The sequence below is a fragment of the Adiantum capillus-veneris genome, chromosome 6 (assembly GCF_014529385.1).
Source record: "Adiantum capillus-veneris isolate H3 chromosome 6, ASM1452938v2, whole genome shotgun sequence".
Classification (NCBI taxonomy): domain Eukaryota; kingdom Viridiplantae; phylum Streptophyta; class Polypodiopsida; order Polypodiales; family Pteridaceae; genus Adiantum; species Adiantum capillus-veneris.
In genome coordinates this window covers 93536904-93554520 of record NC_140936.1, presented here as the reverse complement: position 1 = coordinate 93554520, position 17617 = coordinate 93536904, and the positions used below count along the sequence as shown (strand labels likewise).

The following is a 17617-nucleotide window of genomic DNA, read 5'->3' as shown; positions in this document are numbered from 1 at the left end:
ACATCGTGGCCAGGTCACCACATGGCTGACATTTATGAGCCGTGGGTGGCTCTTTATGGTGGTACATGTGAGTAGTAGTTGTTGGGTCATTCATCATCTTCTTTTACATCTGGTCCAGCGTCGTGGTCTAGGGCATAGAGTCTGTACACACGGCACGTCTTCACCATCCCTGCACATCTGAGCCTCGACACCCCATTGTACCTGAGAGTCTTGGGCTGGAGCTGAATGTGCTGCCACTCCAGAGTCTGTATCAGTTCTTTGAGATAGTCGAGTCATTTGTTGTGGTCTACTGTTGTTGTTGTGTCTCTGTAAGCTTAGTTGTTGTCTATTGTTTCCTGTTTTTAGTCTGTTTGAGTGAGATTGTCACGCACATTGCACTGAGGAGCACCCACTGTAGAGAGCACGACACACTATCTACGCTACAGGTGCTCTCATTTTGGCGATCACGGTGGGACATCAACTGAAATCTCACTCTGTGAGGTACAAATCTTGAAGCTAGTTGGGTCTATCTAGCTTCGCCTACCTTGCCTTGCACTGTTCTCCTCTCGCCTTGTCCAACTGGTCTAGTCCTCCCTCGCCCTGGTCCAACCAGTCCTCGTCCCTGGTCTAGTCCTCCTCGACCCTGGTCTAGTCCTCCTTGTCCCTGGTCCAGCCTCCTCGTCCCTGGTCCAGCTTGGTCTAGTCACTTGCCTGGCCTAGTAGAGTCTAGACTAGTCTTCAGCCAGTTCAAGGTTTTCTTGCCCAAAGCTTGGTTGGATTGGTGGTCACTGCATGACAAATACAAGGCGGTCAATCGAGCGTAAAAGCGCACTACTGAGACCTCTGAAGTACTACAACAGAAGACGACCCTTGGTACCTAGTAGAAGTCCATCAACCTCATCACCCATACCTCCACATACGACATCACCCATTCCTCCCTCCGGTTCCACATCTTCTAGGTCACCTACTCCAATAAAGCTCTCTCCTATTCTGCTACAGCAGGCTACTGAGCAACAGGCTCAGCAAGGGGCCATGGAGCCGTTGGCTAGCGTTTTGGCCAAGGTAAACATCATGTTCCCTACATTCAAAGGACTCTCTTCAGAAGATGCTGACGACCATGCAAGGAGGTTTGTATCTCTCTGTAGGGGTCCTGGTCTTAACAGGGAAGATGCTTATTTGGTACTCTTTCCATCCACCTTGGATGGCTTAGCAGACAAATGGTACAGCCAGTTTGCAGAGAACCATTTTGCAACTTGGGCAGCCTTAAGACAACAGTTCTGTGCAGCTTTCAAGCCAGGTGACTACCAGGAGAAGGTGTTGGATGAGTTGGCCAACATGGTGCTCCAGCCAGAGGAGACTTTTGCAGAACTTATAACTAAAACCAAGTCTCTGGTTGCCAAGCTTCCCCAACAACCCCGTGAATTTATGGTTAAGAAGTGGGTAGAGAAGGCGCTTCCCAAAACTTCTCAGGAAAAACTCCGAGAGAGTCTCCGACCCGACGCCACTCTGGAGGAGTTCATCGCAGCTAGTACGAGGATAGAGAGAGCTAGGAAGCTGTTCAACAACTCCCCTCACATAGAGACCCCCTCTGTGTTTTCGGAAAGTCCTGCTGATCCGTTAACTTCTTTACGCAGGGAACTGGAGGCCCTAAAGTTACAGCGAGCTCTTCAAGAGGAGAGGTCCTTCTCTCTTAGACAGGAGAAGCCTCCACATCATGTGGCATTGGAATAGATCAAGCGCGAGCTAGAAGAGCTCAAGTGTCAGCAAGAGACTAAGGCTACGGTTTGGTGTAGCTCATGCCGCTCTCCAAGGCACCCTCCACATGAATGCCCCCTTCGGGTTTACTGCCACTTCTATGAAAAATCTGGACATGAGGACAAGGACTGTTACTTCCTCAAGGGATTGCGACAAATATAGCAAAGTCTTGGTCCTACTCTTCAACAAGAGCCAGCACCTGCATCCAACATGGTTTCTCCCTGTGGCCATCCACACCATATGCCACCTTTGCTGACAGCCCCTCCTATGCAAGGTATGCCAAGTACTTTTCCGTCTCAGAGCTTTTATCGTACCCATGCTCCCTCATCACCTCAAAACTTCTATGCCTCCACCTCCAACTCCATGCACCAGGAGCAAGGACCACCTCGCCCTTCGACTCGCCCTTTGAATCGGCCCATTTTGTGCTACAGATGCGGGGAATATGGGCATTGCCAGAAGGTTCCCCTCCCTGCCGTCATTGCCCCGAAACGAAGGATCACTACAGTAAGGATTGCCCTAAAATTCGTGCATCCACGGCTTCGAACCCAAGTCAAAGCCAGAATGAGTTTGCCTTTCCCAAGCTCAATTTGATAGCAGTTAGCACCGTTTCTCAGCCGCCCCCGTCTATCCACGTGGTTACCCCTAAAAATAAGCCACCACAGTTGGTAGAGGAGCCATCGGGCGTCCTCACCCGAGCCCAGAGAGCCGCTCTTGGTCTTAGCATTCCAACAAGTTCAACTCCCCCACACATTCTCACACCAGTGGATACCCTGCCTTCAGCTGTGAACAAGCCATCCCCCAGTGCCATGAAAGAATCCAAATCTTTGCTCTCCGATATTGATGAAGCTTTCTTGGAAGCAGTTTCTGATCTACAAAAGATCAGGGTACCCGAGAAACCACTAGTAGAACAGGAAAAGCTTACAGCAGAGACAGTCTTGAGGAACACCTTCCAACAAGTGTCCCTCTATGACATGCTGCGACTAGATGCGAATTTTAGAAGTGACACCCTTGCTATTATTCAGTCACTTTACCCCGGAGCAAGTCCTAGTGGCGGGCACCTCCCAGTGCGACCATCAGAGTCCTATATGATATCCAATCCCGTTGCTCCACTCACTGATTATAAAAGCCCTCGCCTAACAGTGTCCGTGTTGGGTCGGAAATTCTCAGGAGTGATAGTGGATGGTGGATCTTGCATCAACCTGATGCCCGAGTTCACTATGTTAGCTCTTGGTCTACAGCCTACTCGCCCTGCTCCCTTCACAGTTACATTGGCTGACCAGAGGACAGTCTACCCAGTGGGCATAGTGGACACTGTGCCTCTGCAGGTACAAGACTTTACTTTTAACTTCGATTTTGTTGTGGTTCGTCTTCCTCAGGTTGAGGGCGGATTTCCCTTGCTCATTGGAAGACCATGGCTTCGACACACTAAAGCACTTCATGATTGGGGAAATGATGCCATGTGGATACATACTTCTGGCTCCCCGATGCAACCCATTCTCTTAGAAGGAGGTATGGATCCCGTGGTGCAGCAAGTTTCTTTGTCAATGGAAACCAACCCTGAACAAGAACAGCCTACTACACCTGAAGGGTCAGACGAAGATCTGCTAGAGTGGTTGGAAGCTACAAAGTCTACGCCTTGTTATGGAGTCTCTATTCAACCTTTTCCATTGCCCGAGAATACAAACTCCTCACTTCATTTTCAGATAATGAAGAGCCCAACGAGCCGCCGAAGCCAGCAGCCAATGTAGAAGATCTGCAGGAGTTCACACCCCCTCAAACATCAGCCCCATTAGTGTCTGCTTCTCCAACCAAGACGAAGCTCTCCTTTGTGTTTAGCCAAATCCCTTCACAGAGCAGGTTCTGCTTGATGAATTCCCCGCTCCTGATAGTTGCCTTGCTCAAATAGTTGGCTCTGTCCTCAACCTGCACTTTGCTCATAATAGTTCTCTTTGTCCTCTGTCCTCGTTCCCCCCTCTCTCCTTCATCCCCCTACTTACCTCTCGCCCCCCTAAAAAAACCCTTGCCCTTCCCCACCCCTCCCAACTCGCCCCTACCCTTTTCCCCCTCGCTCCTACCCACCCCCCACTCACCCCTACCCTTTTCCCCCTCGCCCCTACCCACCCCCCACTCACCCCTACCCTTTTCCCCCTCGCCCCTACCCACCCCCTACCTACCCAGGCCTCGCCCCTACCCTTTCCCCCCTCGCCTCCCCCTACCTAGGCCTCGCCCCCTACATAACCCCTACCTACCCCTCGCCCTCAGTGTTGTGAAGAAAGTGTTGCAAGGTTATCTGCAAGCATGGACCAGGTCCTTTTCCTCTCACTATGGTTATCAAAGATAAAGATGCGTTGGATCCTAACCCAGCATATCTCTTTGTAGTGGAGCCTCATTCTGTTTTGCCAATTGGGATTCTTGGACTATGCAATTATACTGGGTTCCCGCCTATTCAAAGTCTTAAGGCGTTTGTAAGCAGCGCAGTGTTTTTAACCCCACTTTTGAGGCATGTAAGGTCATGGTTGGGCCTCACACCTGCTTCACGAAAGGACATACAGATGGGACACCTACTGGTTTTTCTTTTAACAGTTTTTTCAGTATTCCTCTCACTGGGATGGTGAGCGGTCTTGTGGCGGGCAACCTATAGCAGGCTACAGTGTCACTTTCACAAGACACACAGTTAGTACAGTTGGTCTAGGCTGGTTCACACTGGACGGACTCTCTGGGCTGGACAGTGACACGTGGCAGCAGAGATACGGACTAGTCTAGTGGACATCGTGGCCAGGTCACCACATGGCTGACATTTATGAGCCGTGGGTGGCTCTTTATGGTGGTACATGTGAGTAGTAGTTGTTGGGTCATTCATCATCTTCTTTTACATCTGGTCCAGCGTCGTGGTCTAGGGCATAGAGTCTGTACACACGGCACGTCTTCACCATCCCTGCACATCTGAGCCTCGACACCCCATTGTACCTGAGAGTCCTGGGCTGGAGCTGAGTGTGCTGCCACGCCAGAGTCTGTATCAGTTCTTTGAGATAGTCGAGTCATTTGTTGTGGTCTATTGTTGTTGTTGTGTCTCTGTGAGCTCAGTTGTTGTCTATTGTTTCCTGTTTTCAGCCTGTTTTGAGTGAGATTGTCACTCACATTGCACTAAGGAGCACCCACTGTAGAGAGCACGACACACTATCTGCGCTACAGTATACAAGCATGAAATTCATGATCTAGCTAGCTTCATTCAGTACCGTAATGAAAGTATAGTATGGCAGCTTATGAGAACATACAGGGCCAACTCACCACTCTGCTCACAGGAAAGAACACACTTAGAGAGTTGATAAATAGAGATACCAAAGACAGCTGGGTGGCTACCTACTTGAGATATGGAGACAAAGAGTCTACTACCTCTATTGGAGGACAACAATCTCAGCTTTCAAACCTCTTCCAGAAGACCACTAAACTTCAAGGAACCCAAAACACCCACCTCCTTCATTGGAAAAACAAGTAATCCCCTATGCGCAAGCACCATGACATTTAAGAGCTCACTGAGGCTAGTTGTACCATTTCAGTACATCGGCAGCATAAATTCTTCTTCTCTGACCAACCAATGATACTTGAGCTTGTATTTCTGCACTTCCACCAACAAGATGCCATGGTCATGCATCCAAAAGTGGTTCATCCATCAAGCAAACTGTGTGACAAACAAAATGCCAGGGTCAGACATCCAGAAATATTTATAAGAGGAATAAAGCAAGCAATGCAAAGAGCATATATGAACAAAGAAAAAAGAAAATTATTCTCTCTCTACCAATTGTGTATGTCATATTGATGTTTCAGTTTGAGAAAAGGTTTGAATGTTTCAGCAAATTCATTTGCATATGTTTATATCTGTCATCTAGGTTTGATTATTTCAGCAAATTCATTTGCATATGTTTGTATCTGTCATCTAGGTTGACTGTCCAGTTGGAATACAAGCCTCTCCGGTGAGTCTTATACTGATTATGTTTGTAAATCACCTTCTCTTACATTTTTTTTTAAAGATTGTTTGAGGCTTGAGTGTTAAAAAGAGGTGTGAAGGTGGAGAAGATTAAAAAATTATGAATTATTTTAGTAAATAACAGAGTCAAATTGAATTTTCTTGTTGAGGGCAGCAACCTCATATCTCACAGTTCTTGTGAAGTTTCCTTTAGTGAATCTGTTGTTGCTTATATTTCTTACTTTAAATTAGGCCACAAGATTTTTCGACTAGGTTCTAAGAAAAATTACAATAATGCCAACCTAAGAGCCAGCAGATTTGTTCATCCAAGTTCTAACTTCTTACTTAGAACATTTCCAACCTAATTGTTCCAATTGTACCTTGTTTTTTTCCTTTCAAATGTTAAAAGTGTTATTTTTACCTTCATTGACACTATGATTATCACTAACCTTGACCTTTTGAGCTCTCCTTGCCTTGTATTGTCTAGGCTGTTACAATGAGTCTACGCCCAAATGAGCCCAAAACTCAACATTTTGAGCTGAATGCAGAAAGTTCCACTTCTCAAACCTTTAATTGCAGTGGTAAAATCTCAATCTCTCTCTCTCTCTCTCTCTCTCTCTCTCTCTAATCTTTTTGTACCCAGACATGGTATCAGATTCACAATTTTGTAACAATTTGATCTCATAGGTCATTTTGGCCTTTTGAAGACATTAATATAACATTTCATTTCATTTCTCTCTCTCTCTCTCTCTCTCTCTCTCTCTCTCTCTCTCTCCTTCCTTCCTTTTCAGTACTCTCTACAGGCACCCTCGATGTCTCTGACACTGGAGGAGATTACTAGAGTCGGGATCTGATCCAGCTGGACACGAGGAGGACATGGATAGAGCCGGTAAAGGAGTTGGGCACGAAGATGGCTTTCTATAGAGAGCATCTTCTCCACCTCACAGGGGATGGGTTTGTGATTCGACCTAGCTATATGGACACACATCTTTCTCATGGCTTGTATTGTGCCATTGGCCAGATACGCACATCCTCACATCAGCTCGAGATTGAGACTGGCAGATTCAGAGGGATACCAGCAGATAGCAGGATATGCCGCTTAGGTCATCTAGAGCCAGAGTCAGAGTTACATTACATATGTCATTGCACAGTGTACTATGAGATACGAGGCCATTTTCATTGTCTATTCAGAGAGGGTTTTCAGCCTCTATCTAGGGTCGTGAGCTATGAGGATCAGAGATGTCTTGGACTGGATCTACTTGAGTTACACAGGCACAGAGACACTTTACTGAGGAGAGCTGGAGAGAGACGGTCCCAAAGACAGATTACAGATTTCTTTACAGTAGATATTGGACCCCCAAAGGAGCAGCTAGAGGAGCAGACACCATTGCAGAGCTCTATCCGCACTCATACTACCGCTACTTGCATTCTCATAGACCGAGCATTGGAGCTAGGGAGATCTAGACGCCCGCGATTGAGGAGAGGAGTTACACAACTTTGACGGAGACTACAACAGAGGATTCGAGCCATACTCTCTCGGCGTCCAGAGTGCAAATGAGGATGGATCTCCACCATATTTTCCCCCCTTTTTTCATTGTACTACACATTGTATTTTGTTTCAGTCTTTTTTATTCCACACATGGTATCAGATTCTCTATGTTGTAACGGCTTGGTCTCATAGGTCATTTTGGCCTTTTGAAGACGTTAATATATCATTTCATCTCTCTCTCTCTCTCTCTCTCTCTCTCTCTCTCTCTCTCTCTCTCTCTCTCTCTCTACCATATCTTGACACTCAGATCATTGAGGAGGGCAGATCGCATGGGAGACGGATCTATTGTAGCTTTGTGGATTTCCGCAAAGCATTTGACACAGTGCCCAAAGCTAGATTGATGCGTAGATTACAGCAGATGGGAGTACCCACAGAGCTCATTTGGGGGGTCAGGTTAGTAGTGGGGCATGTACGCACTCCAGAGGTTCTATCCACACCGGTTTACTCCACTATTGGGGTGAAGCAGGGCTGCCCGCTCTCTCCTACTCTATTTGGTATGTATGTGGATGAGGTTTCTGACTACATTGAGAGAGATGGTGATAGAGGTGCACAGCTGGCAGGGACATGGATTCCGCTATTGTTATATGCTAATGATATTGTGTTGATCTCCGACTCTCCGGAGGGGATGCAACGTCACTTGGATGCTTTGCATAGGTTTTCCCAGGAAAGTGGTTTGTCCTTCAACCTTGGTAAAACCAAGGTCATGGTATTTAATACCACCCTACAGTTGATCAGGAGGTCAGCACCCGCATTCACATACGGCCAAGAGACGGTGGAGTATACAGATGCTTACACTTACATTGGAGTGGTTTTTAGTGGGCCAGCATTTTCATTGAGGGCAGCAGAGACTAGATAGACCAGAGCCCATGCATCATTGGGTAGATTGGAAAGGATGTGTTCACAGGTTCAGTTTCAGGAGCCTCGGACGAAGCTTTAGCTCTTTGACACTTTGGTGGCTTCTGCATTGCTTTATGGAGCTGAGATTTGGGGACCTTCACTGAATCATCACAAGAGGACAGGCCGCAGTGATGGATGGGGGGGCATGGAGAAGCCTCTGGTCTCTATGATCTCGCGGCTCATTAGAGCCAAGGCTTCAGTACCATGTGCTATTGCACGAGCAGAGCTAGCTTCCCCCCCACTAGTGGTTGAGGCGCTCACCAGATTTGTCTCTTTCATACACCACATGTGGGAACTTCCCAGAGACAAATATGCCCGCCTTGCACTTGAGTCCTCTCGACAGTTAGCCATGCAGGGAGATACAGCATGCTGGTATGGGGAGATGACATCATGGTTTCAGGCGCATGGGTTCAGCATAGACAGATTGCCTCCCTGCCAGTACTCATTGGATGCGCCCTCTCTGACTCTTACAGAGTCCGAGATCACCAGGCTCAACCGCCAGGACTTAACTCAGCTAGACACCAAGAGGACATGGATACAGCCAGCACAGGAGTTGGGCACGAAGATGGCTTTCTACACAGAGCATCTCCTCCAACTTATGGAGGATGGTTTTGTGACGAGGCCCAGATACATAGACATCCACTTGTCTCATGGGATACGATGTGCTATTGACCAGATACACACATCTTCACACCAGCTGTGGATCGAGACTAGGAGATACAGCGGAGTACCAGCAGAGGCTAGGACATGCCCCCTTTGTGACATCGAGCCTGAGACATAGCTGCACTACACATGCCACTGCCCCGTCTACTACGAGATACGAGGCCACTTCCATTGCTTGTTCAGAGAGGGCTTTGGACCATTCTCTAGAGTCATGCGGTACGAGGATCAGAGATGCCTCGGTTTGTTTTTGCTCGAGCTGCACAGACACAGAGAGAGCCTGATGAGAGGAGAGGCTAGCCAGTCTCAGAGACAGATCACAGACTTCTTTAGAGCTACCACTGGACACCCGGAGGAGTTACTACCACAGCAGAGCTCGTCGCCTCACACCAGAGGCACACTGATCGACCGAGCGACTGAGCTGGGGAGATCCAGACGCCCACGACTGCGGAGGACTACACAACATCGACGGAGCCTGCATCAAAGGATTCGGATCACTTTGGCTCAACATGCACGACGCCCGGTCAAACTACTGACCATGGAGGAGATTGATGAGATCCGCCAGCGACCGATGCTGGATCTCTTGTGATCTAGCTATCCCAGCTAGCTGCTTAGCTGCTTAGTTCACACCTAGCAGTTTTAGGATTCCATAGTATTTTATTTTGTCATTTTGTCATTCTGTCATTTTGCCATCTTGTTACTCTGACTTTGTATCAGATCCACCACATTGTAACTTTTTGGTCTCATAGGTCACTTTGGCCTTTTAAAGACGTTAATATAACATCTCTCTCTCTCTCTCTCTCTCTCTCTCTCTCTCTCTCTCTCTCTCTCTCTCTCTCTCTCTCTCTCTCTCTCTCTCTCTCTAGGGCTGCTGCCTGAGCGCAAGCAAGTCTCTCTGCAGCGAGCAGGTCTGGAAGGCTGCTGTCTGAGTGCGAGGGTATGTCTGCAGCGAGGAGGACAGGTCTCTCTCTCTCTCTCATGATGCTGCCTTGTACTCGTGCTGCGCGCACGTGATCCTAGCAATTGCAACAAACGCAGCAAGACAACACGCAGCATATCAGGTTGCTCTCTCTCTCTCTCTCGCTCGCTCTCTCTCTTTCTCTCTCTGTGTGCGGGGAAATACAAGTCGTCTCGAGGGGGTTGTTCCTTCAGGCACAGCAGGAAGCTGCACAGGCCGCAGGCTATCCCACAGTGGGGGCCGCGCGTCATACTGTTGCATCAGTTTTACAGGCCGCCCTGAGGGGCTACTTACTGAACGCACAGCAGGGGGGCTTTGTTGCCATTGGTTATCCCACCAAGGGGGCTACAAGTACTATTGTTAACAGCAGGTCAGAGGGGCAACGAGGGTCTGTCCCCTGTTTTCATTGGCGCCCGTATTGGGCTGTGGTTCAGTACCTCTATGTGAACACAAAAAGGGGCAGGAGATCATATATTCGTAGAGAGCTCCAAGGAGCTCGGGCAGACTGTATATTGCTCTCCGCGGGCTGACCCAGCAGGGGCCGCGTGCTGTCACTGTAGCACAAGCAGCGAGACTTCCCATCTGCGAAGGCAGCTTGCCATTTGGTATTATTGACAGGTGCAGGTTACATGAGCATAACAGCAAGGGACTGAGCCTCTAGATCTTTGGTTGGTCTGGTAGAGCGCCCGCAGTGGGTTGTGATTGTGTATTTAACCACATCGGGTTGTGGGTGTTCCATTGTCGCCTAGTCTCTCAGCTGTTTGTTTAGTGTGGCCGTCTTGTGATGGAGATCATGAGCGCAAACCCAGCACTTCCTGAGAGCTCTAGCCCCTCCCACTTGAGTGGTTTGCATGCAATGGCATCACCAGCAATGAAGAAATCAACTTTTATGACTACCAGCAAGAGGTTAGCAAACATGGAAAAGGAGATGAAGGCGTACAAGGCAGAGATGGAAGAGTGGAAGATGGAGAAGGCGGTCTTTCTTCAGTGGAAAACCAGCGAGGCCAAGCTTTGAACTGTGGAGGAAATTGAGCATCGGGCCGAAATTGAAGACCTCAAGAATCAGATTTCAGCCCTCAAGAGAGACCTAGCCGAGGCAAGAGCCAATGGTGGACTAGAAGAGGGAGAAATCCAACCCTCAGTGATAGAAGAACTTAAGGTAATCAAAGAGCAAATGCAAGCCATTAAGGAAGAGGAGAAACAACAGGAAGCAAAAACGTCTTCATGGACAGTTATGATTACCAAAACCCATAAGAAAGTGGAGGAAGCGGAGAGGTGGATTTCAATCGTAAAGAAGGGCAAAGGCAAGGAGGTATCAATCCCCACTCCCACCATCATCAACATGATACTTGAGGAGGAACAACGAAGACGTATGAGTGCCTTGCATGTGAGGGTTACTGGCCTCAACGATCGGAACAAAATTGACGAGGAAGTACAAGAGCTCATGGTACTAATTGGGATGCAAAAAGCGACACACACAAGAGATCGAGAGGAAGATCTCTCATACTGCGCTTCCCCTCTATTGAGGAGGAGGACTTTTTGAGGAGGCCCACTCTCAAAAAGATTGGTATCTTCCTTGGTGATGATCTCACCCTCTCACAGCTTGCTCACATGCAGGAAGTCATGCCAGAGATTAGGGCCGCAAGAGAAAAAGGGAAGACAGCTTTTTACAGAGAAGGAAGAGTGGTCATTATGGAGAGACGCCCTACATGACGGTGCGGGACCTATGGGACCACACTTAGGATGGCAGTTTGGAACTGTAATGGTTCGTATAGACTTGATGTAGGGGCCTTTGAGGACAGCTTCAGAGATAGAGACATTGTTTTCTACTCAGAGACTCATCAAGCTCCAGGACAGTTGATGCCGCATATATCAGGATACAGATGGGAGACTGCTTGCCTGACAAGCACCAGATCTGAGCATGGGACTAGAGGATCAGGACGTGTAGCAGTTCTTTTCAGAGACGAGCTCCAGCCACTACTGCACATAGTTCGGAAGATGATCAGGCCGGATACATGTGGGTGAGGCTGAGGGCAGAGACTGGGCGTTTCTTGTACATCGCCATATGCTATTTTCCTCCCAGCACTTTAGTATATGCTTCACCCAAAGGACAGTCTCCTTACTCTGTACTTGATGATGATATTTGGGAGTTCTCCAGGGATGGAGACATCATACTATTGGGGGATTTCAATGCCCATACAGGCAGTTCACAGACGGTTTTCTATGACACCTCAGAGGAGATGCTCAGAGAGCTACAACCAGAGGAGATGGGGCTTGAGAGATGCTCACACGACAAAGAGCATACAGTGTATGGAGATACCTCAGGGAGATGCGACTACTCACAGTTTAGCCATACTGAATGGCTTACCAACATTCCCATCATCTATAGGTTTTACTTGTTTTCCACACAGACATGGGTCAGTACTGAAGACTATGTTCTGATACATCCGAGCTTTATCTCTCACATTGATGATTTTACAGTGGGGCCCAGGCCTGTTGGGATGGCAGTAGATCATGCACTTTTGACATTATCAGCGTCCTTTGAGTACAATACATCTCAGGCCTCACGGGGTGGTAGACATCCACGTTATACTTTTTACACCAGAGACTGATTCAGTCTATGCAGAGGAGATACATAGACTTTTATGTACATCAGAGCCAATATACATAGTGGAGGAGATCACATCTATGTTGATAGTGACATTACATGGGCGAGTGACAGAGGCATACCCACACACTCAGCCTGGTGAGAGACGTCGTTGGGCATATGCCTCAGAACAGTTGGTATGATGAGTGTCGACAGAGGAGAGCTCAGATCCAGCGGGAGTTTGCATTCGGAGTGATCACCTATAGACAGTCTCGTATTGCTACATGACGACTAGTACGACGGAAGAAGCGAGCCTTCTTGGTCCAGATGGAGCGGGATTTATATCAGCTCTTCCTTAGTAGAGATTCAGGAGAGACTTGGCGTCTATTCCATGAGCAGTCTCCCTCACCGGTGATTACTTCTACGGAGATATGGGGACAGTATGCAGCATCATTATACATTGTACCTTGACAGCCACCACTACCAGATCCACCACAGCCATGTCCGGCTACGAGCACCTTCTTTACCATTGAGATGGTAAAGGAGGCCATTGACAGGATGAAGTCCAGACGAGCATAGGATCATGAGGGTTTGGTAGCAGAGCACATTATACATGCTGGGGACTTGTTGGCAGAGATGCTTGCACGGTTGTTCAACCGTGTCATGTGCGAGGGCTTTCCTGAGTCTTGGAGATTGTCTACTATTGTACCTATCTTCAAGACAGGAGACCCCACAGTGCCAGGGAATTCCCGTACTATCATGGTAGGACAGACATTGGCACGGTTGTATGCATCCATCCTTGAGCATAGGCTGAGCAGTTGGGCAGAGATTATGGGCATACGGGCACCTGGACAGGCTGGTTTCAGGAGGGGTTTCTCAACACTAGATCATGTCCTTACACTCAGAGCTATCATTGAGGAGGATCTAGCACATGGTAAACGGATATATTGCAGCTTTGTGGACTTCCACATGACATCATACGAGCGGAGCTGGCTGCCCCACCTATGGAGATTGAGGCACTTACCAGATCAGTATCATTTGTACACAGCTTATGGGACACCACCAGGGATAGATATGCTAGGCTTGCTCTTGAGTCATCCAGACAGCTAGCATTACAAGGAGATACATCATGTTGGTATGCACAGATGAGCTCATGGTTTCAGAGGCATGGTTTCAGCATGGACAGGCTGAAACCATGAGCTCATCTGTGCATACCAACATGATGTATCTCCTTGTAATGCTAGCTGTCTGGATGACTCAAGAGCAAGCCTAGCATGGACAGGCTCTGTTTCAGCATGGACAGGCTGTCCCCTTTCCAGTATTCTCTTGATGCACCATCTTTGGCTCTTACATGGATGGAGATTACTAGACTCATTCTGCAGGATCTTATCCAGCTTGATACCAGGAGGACATGGATAGAGCCATCACGAGAGTTGGGTACGAAGAGGGCTTTCTATAGAGAGCATCTTCTCCAACTCACGACAGACGGATTTGTCACACGGCCCAGCTACATAGACACACATCTATCTCATGGGTTACGATGTGCCATAGGCCAGATACGCACATCTTCACACCAGCTTGGGATTGAGACAGGTAGATACAGAGGCATACCAGCAGATAGGAGGATATGTCAGTTATCCCACGCAGAGCCAGAGATAGAGTTTCACTTCATATGTCACTGCACAGTCTACTATGAGATTCGGGGACGCTTTCACTGTTTATTCAGAGATGGTTTTGACTCGTTAGATAGAGTCATGAAATATCAAGATCAGAGATGTCTCGGATTATTTCTACTTGAGATACAGAGACATAGAGACTCACTATTGAGAGTGCATAGACAAAGACAGTCCGAGAGACGCATCTCAGATTTCTTCAGTCCGAGTACCACAGAGGCAGAGGAGCCACCACCACCACAGAGCTCGGTTCCCACCCATACACACACCAGCAGTACTCTCATTGACCGAGCTATAGAGTTGGGGAGATCGAGACGACCAAGACTGAGGAGGGGAGCCATGCAACACCGACGGGAGATTGCGGCAGAGGATCCATAGGATTCTAGCACGACACCCAGATTGTCGATCAGGATAGGCTTCATGCTACTGCTATATTGTATCATGGTTACACTTATCCCCACTTTGTACCTTTGTGGCATTATACCATTGCTCAGCTTACCAGCCACCCATAGGAGTCGGTAGCACTCCTATCTCAGTTTCTAGTTTGTAGTTTTCTTTGTTTGTACCCAGACTTGGTACGAGACTCACCATTGTAAACAGTTTGGTCTCATAGGTCATTTTGGCCTTTTGTAGACGTTAATATATCATTTCATTTCTCTCTCTCTCTCTCTCTCTCTCTCTCTCTCCCCCCCCCTCGTGCCCCCCCCCCCCCCACCCCGGGCTGCTTCTCTCTCTCTCTCTCTCTCTCTCTCTCTCTCTCTCTCTCTCTCTCTCTCTCTCTCTCTCTCTCTCTCTCTCTCTCTCTCTCACAGGAGATGGGTTTGTGATTCGACCCAGCTACATGGACACACATATGTCTCATGGTTTGGGTTGTGCCATTGGTCAGATACGCACATCCTCACATCAGCTCGAGATTGAGACTGGTAGATTCAGAGGGATACCAGCAGACAGCAGGATATGCCGATTATGCCAGAGAGAGCCAGAGACAGAGTTGCACTACATATGTCATTGCACAGTGTTCTATGAGATACGGGGGCGTTTCCACTGCTTATTCAGAGAGGGTTTTGGTCCTCTATCTAGGGTCATGAGTTATGAGGATCAGAGATGTCTTGGACTATATCTACTTGAGTTACACAGGTATAGAGACACTTTACTGGGGAGAGCTAGAGAGAGGCAGTCCCAGAGACACATTACAGATTTCTTTTCACTAGATATGGGACAGCCAGAGGAGCAGCCACCACTGCAGAGCTCGTCCCACACTCATTCGACCACTACTGGCACTCTCATCGACCGAGCATTGGAGCTACAGAGATACAGACGACCGCGACTGAGGAGAGGAGCTACACAGCATCGACGGAGACTACAACAGAAGATTCGAGCCATACTCTCTCGACATCCAGAGTGCAGATGAGGATGGATCCTCACCATTTCTTCCATCTTTGTTTCACACACTGTTACATCCAGTTTACCGGGTACCTATTGTATCAGCTGCTACACCCACGTAGTTTTAGATTGTAGTAGTAGTAGTAGTATTTTGTTCCACTTCTAGTTCTTTTCTAGCTCTTTTGTACCCAGACATGGTATTAGATTCACTATTTTGTAACTGATTGGTCTCATAGGTCATTTTGGCCTTTTGAAGACGTTAATATAACATTTCATTTCATTTCATTTCTCTCTCTCTCTCTCTCTCTCTCTCTCTCTCTCTCTCTCTCTCTCTCTCTCGCGGGACTGTAGCAGCAAGCCCAACCTCCCTCGCGGGACTGTAGCAGCAGCCCAGCCTCCCTCTGTTCGCGCGGCACCACAGCAGGAGCATCATCAGGACTTTAATCCCTCTCTTTGTGCAGCAGCGCGCCCATCTTTGAACACATGGCAGACTGCAATGACTGAGGACGTACAGAGCGCGTAGCCCCGCCAGGTCAGCTTGAATTTATAATTTTATAATGGAAAATGATTCTTTGAGCCACACCGTAATGGATCAACGTCAAGGCCATGAATGCTTGATGGATGTTGCACAAACTGTCACACTTGAAGAAGACCCTGCACAGGACACGGAAGCCGCCAATGTCTCACCTGTTTGCAAGCCAAGAGCAAAGGCAACCTTCATGCTCACAAATAAGCGGATGGCGCTGATGGAGAGGGAAATGAAGGAGTGGAAAACAGAGATGGAAGGATGGTGGAAGGAGAAGGCCAACCTCCTTCAGATGGTCTTCAATGAAGGCGCACAATGGAATAAGGAGAAAGAGAGCCTTAAAGCAGAAATACGGGCACACAAAGAAGAAGTCTCAGCCCTCAAAGAGGATAACCCAAACGCCGAGATACGGGCACTCAAAAAAGAAGTCTCAGCCCTTAAACAGGAGTTTGCTGATAGAGTAAGCAATGGACTAGAGGAAGGCGAATTTCAACCCTCGGTAATAGATGAAATCAAGGAAATTAAGGAACAAGTAAGGATGATCACAGAGGAAGAGAAACTGAGTGTGGCAAAGACATCTTCATCGGCGGAGATGATAACAAGGACACAAAAAAAGGCGGACGAGGCTGAAAAATGGATTGAGGTCACCAAGAAAGGGAAAGGTCAAGAAACTCCTTGTACACCGACGATTATCAACATGACTCTCGAAGAGGAACAAAGAAGGCGGATGCGAGCGTTGCATGTGAGAGTGACCGGTCTCAAGGACATAAACAATGTGGAGAAAGAGGTCACAAGCCTTACATCCATGATGGGGATGGAGAAGCCTTTGCACACAAAGGCATGGAGGGTAGGTAAGAAAAGTGATGGCACGGGAGAGTCTTCAAAGGGGAGAGCTCTCATACTACGCTTCCCCTCGTTGGAAGAGAAGATGGAATTCTTGAGGAAGAGGTCTACTCTCAAAAAGACAGGTATTTTCCTCGGTGATGACCTGACTCTCTCACAGCTCGCACATATGAGAGAGGTAATGCCAGAGATTACAACGGCAAGGGAGAAGGGAAAAATAGCCTTCTACAGAGATGGACGGGTGGTGATTTTAGAGCGACGTACTGCATGACGGTGCGAGACATATGGGACCACACTGAAGATGGCTACCTGGAATTGTAATGGGTCTATGAGATTGGACGTGGGTGCATTTAAGGAGAGTTTCAAAGACAAGGATATTGTGTTCTTCTCAGAGACTCATCAGGCCCCTGGACAGGTAATGCCACATGTGGTGGGATACAGATGGGAAACAGCTCACAGGACAAATGCGAGATCTGAGCATGGGAGTAGAGGCTCAGGAGGAGTAGCAGTGCTATTCAAAGAGGAACTACAACCATTACTGCATATTGTACGAAGAGATGATCATGCTAGATATATGTGGGTGAGACTGAGAGCTGACACAGGTCGATTCCTATATATTTCCATATGTTACTTTCCTCCCGGTACATCAATGTATGCCGCATCCAGAGGGCAGTCGCCTTTGTCTATCCTAGATGATGACATTTGGGAGTTCTCGAGGGATGGTGATATCATTCTCCTAGGGGACTTTAATGCCCGAACGGGCAACTCGCAGACAGAGTCTTCTATGACACTTCAGATGAGATGCTTAGAGAGCTGGATGTGGGTGAGTTGGGGCTTGACAGA

The 17617-nt window shown here is 48.0% G+C and overlaps 2 protein-coding genes across 2 annotated transcripts in view; both read left to right on the top strand.

Annotated features, from left to right (window-relative positions):
- The window catches only part of LOC147455901 (protein HAPLESS 2-like), a 346793-nt gene that overhangs the window by 278117 nt on the left and 51059 nt on the right, over nucleotides 1-17617 (top strand). Inside the window, exons 11-12 of the mRNA XM_086514530.1 lie at nucleotides 5673-5705; nucleotides 6186-6279. Of these exons, the coding sequence (XP_086370656.1) occupies nucleotides 5673-5705; nucleotides 6186-6279 (127 nt within the window). The remainder of the gene's footprint in view (nucleotides 1-5672; nucleotides 5706-6185; nucleotides 6280-17617) is intronic.
- Nucleotides 14864-15592, top strand: LOC147455902 (uncharacterized). Its single transcript, XM_086515172.1, has one exon. The coding sequence runs from the start codon at nucleotides 14864-14866 to the stop codon at nucleotides 15431-15433; it is 570 nt and encodes a 189-aa protein (XP_086371298.1). The 3' UTR covers nucleotides 15434-15592.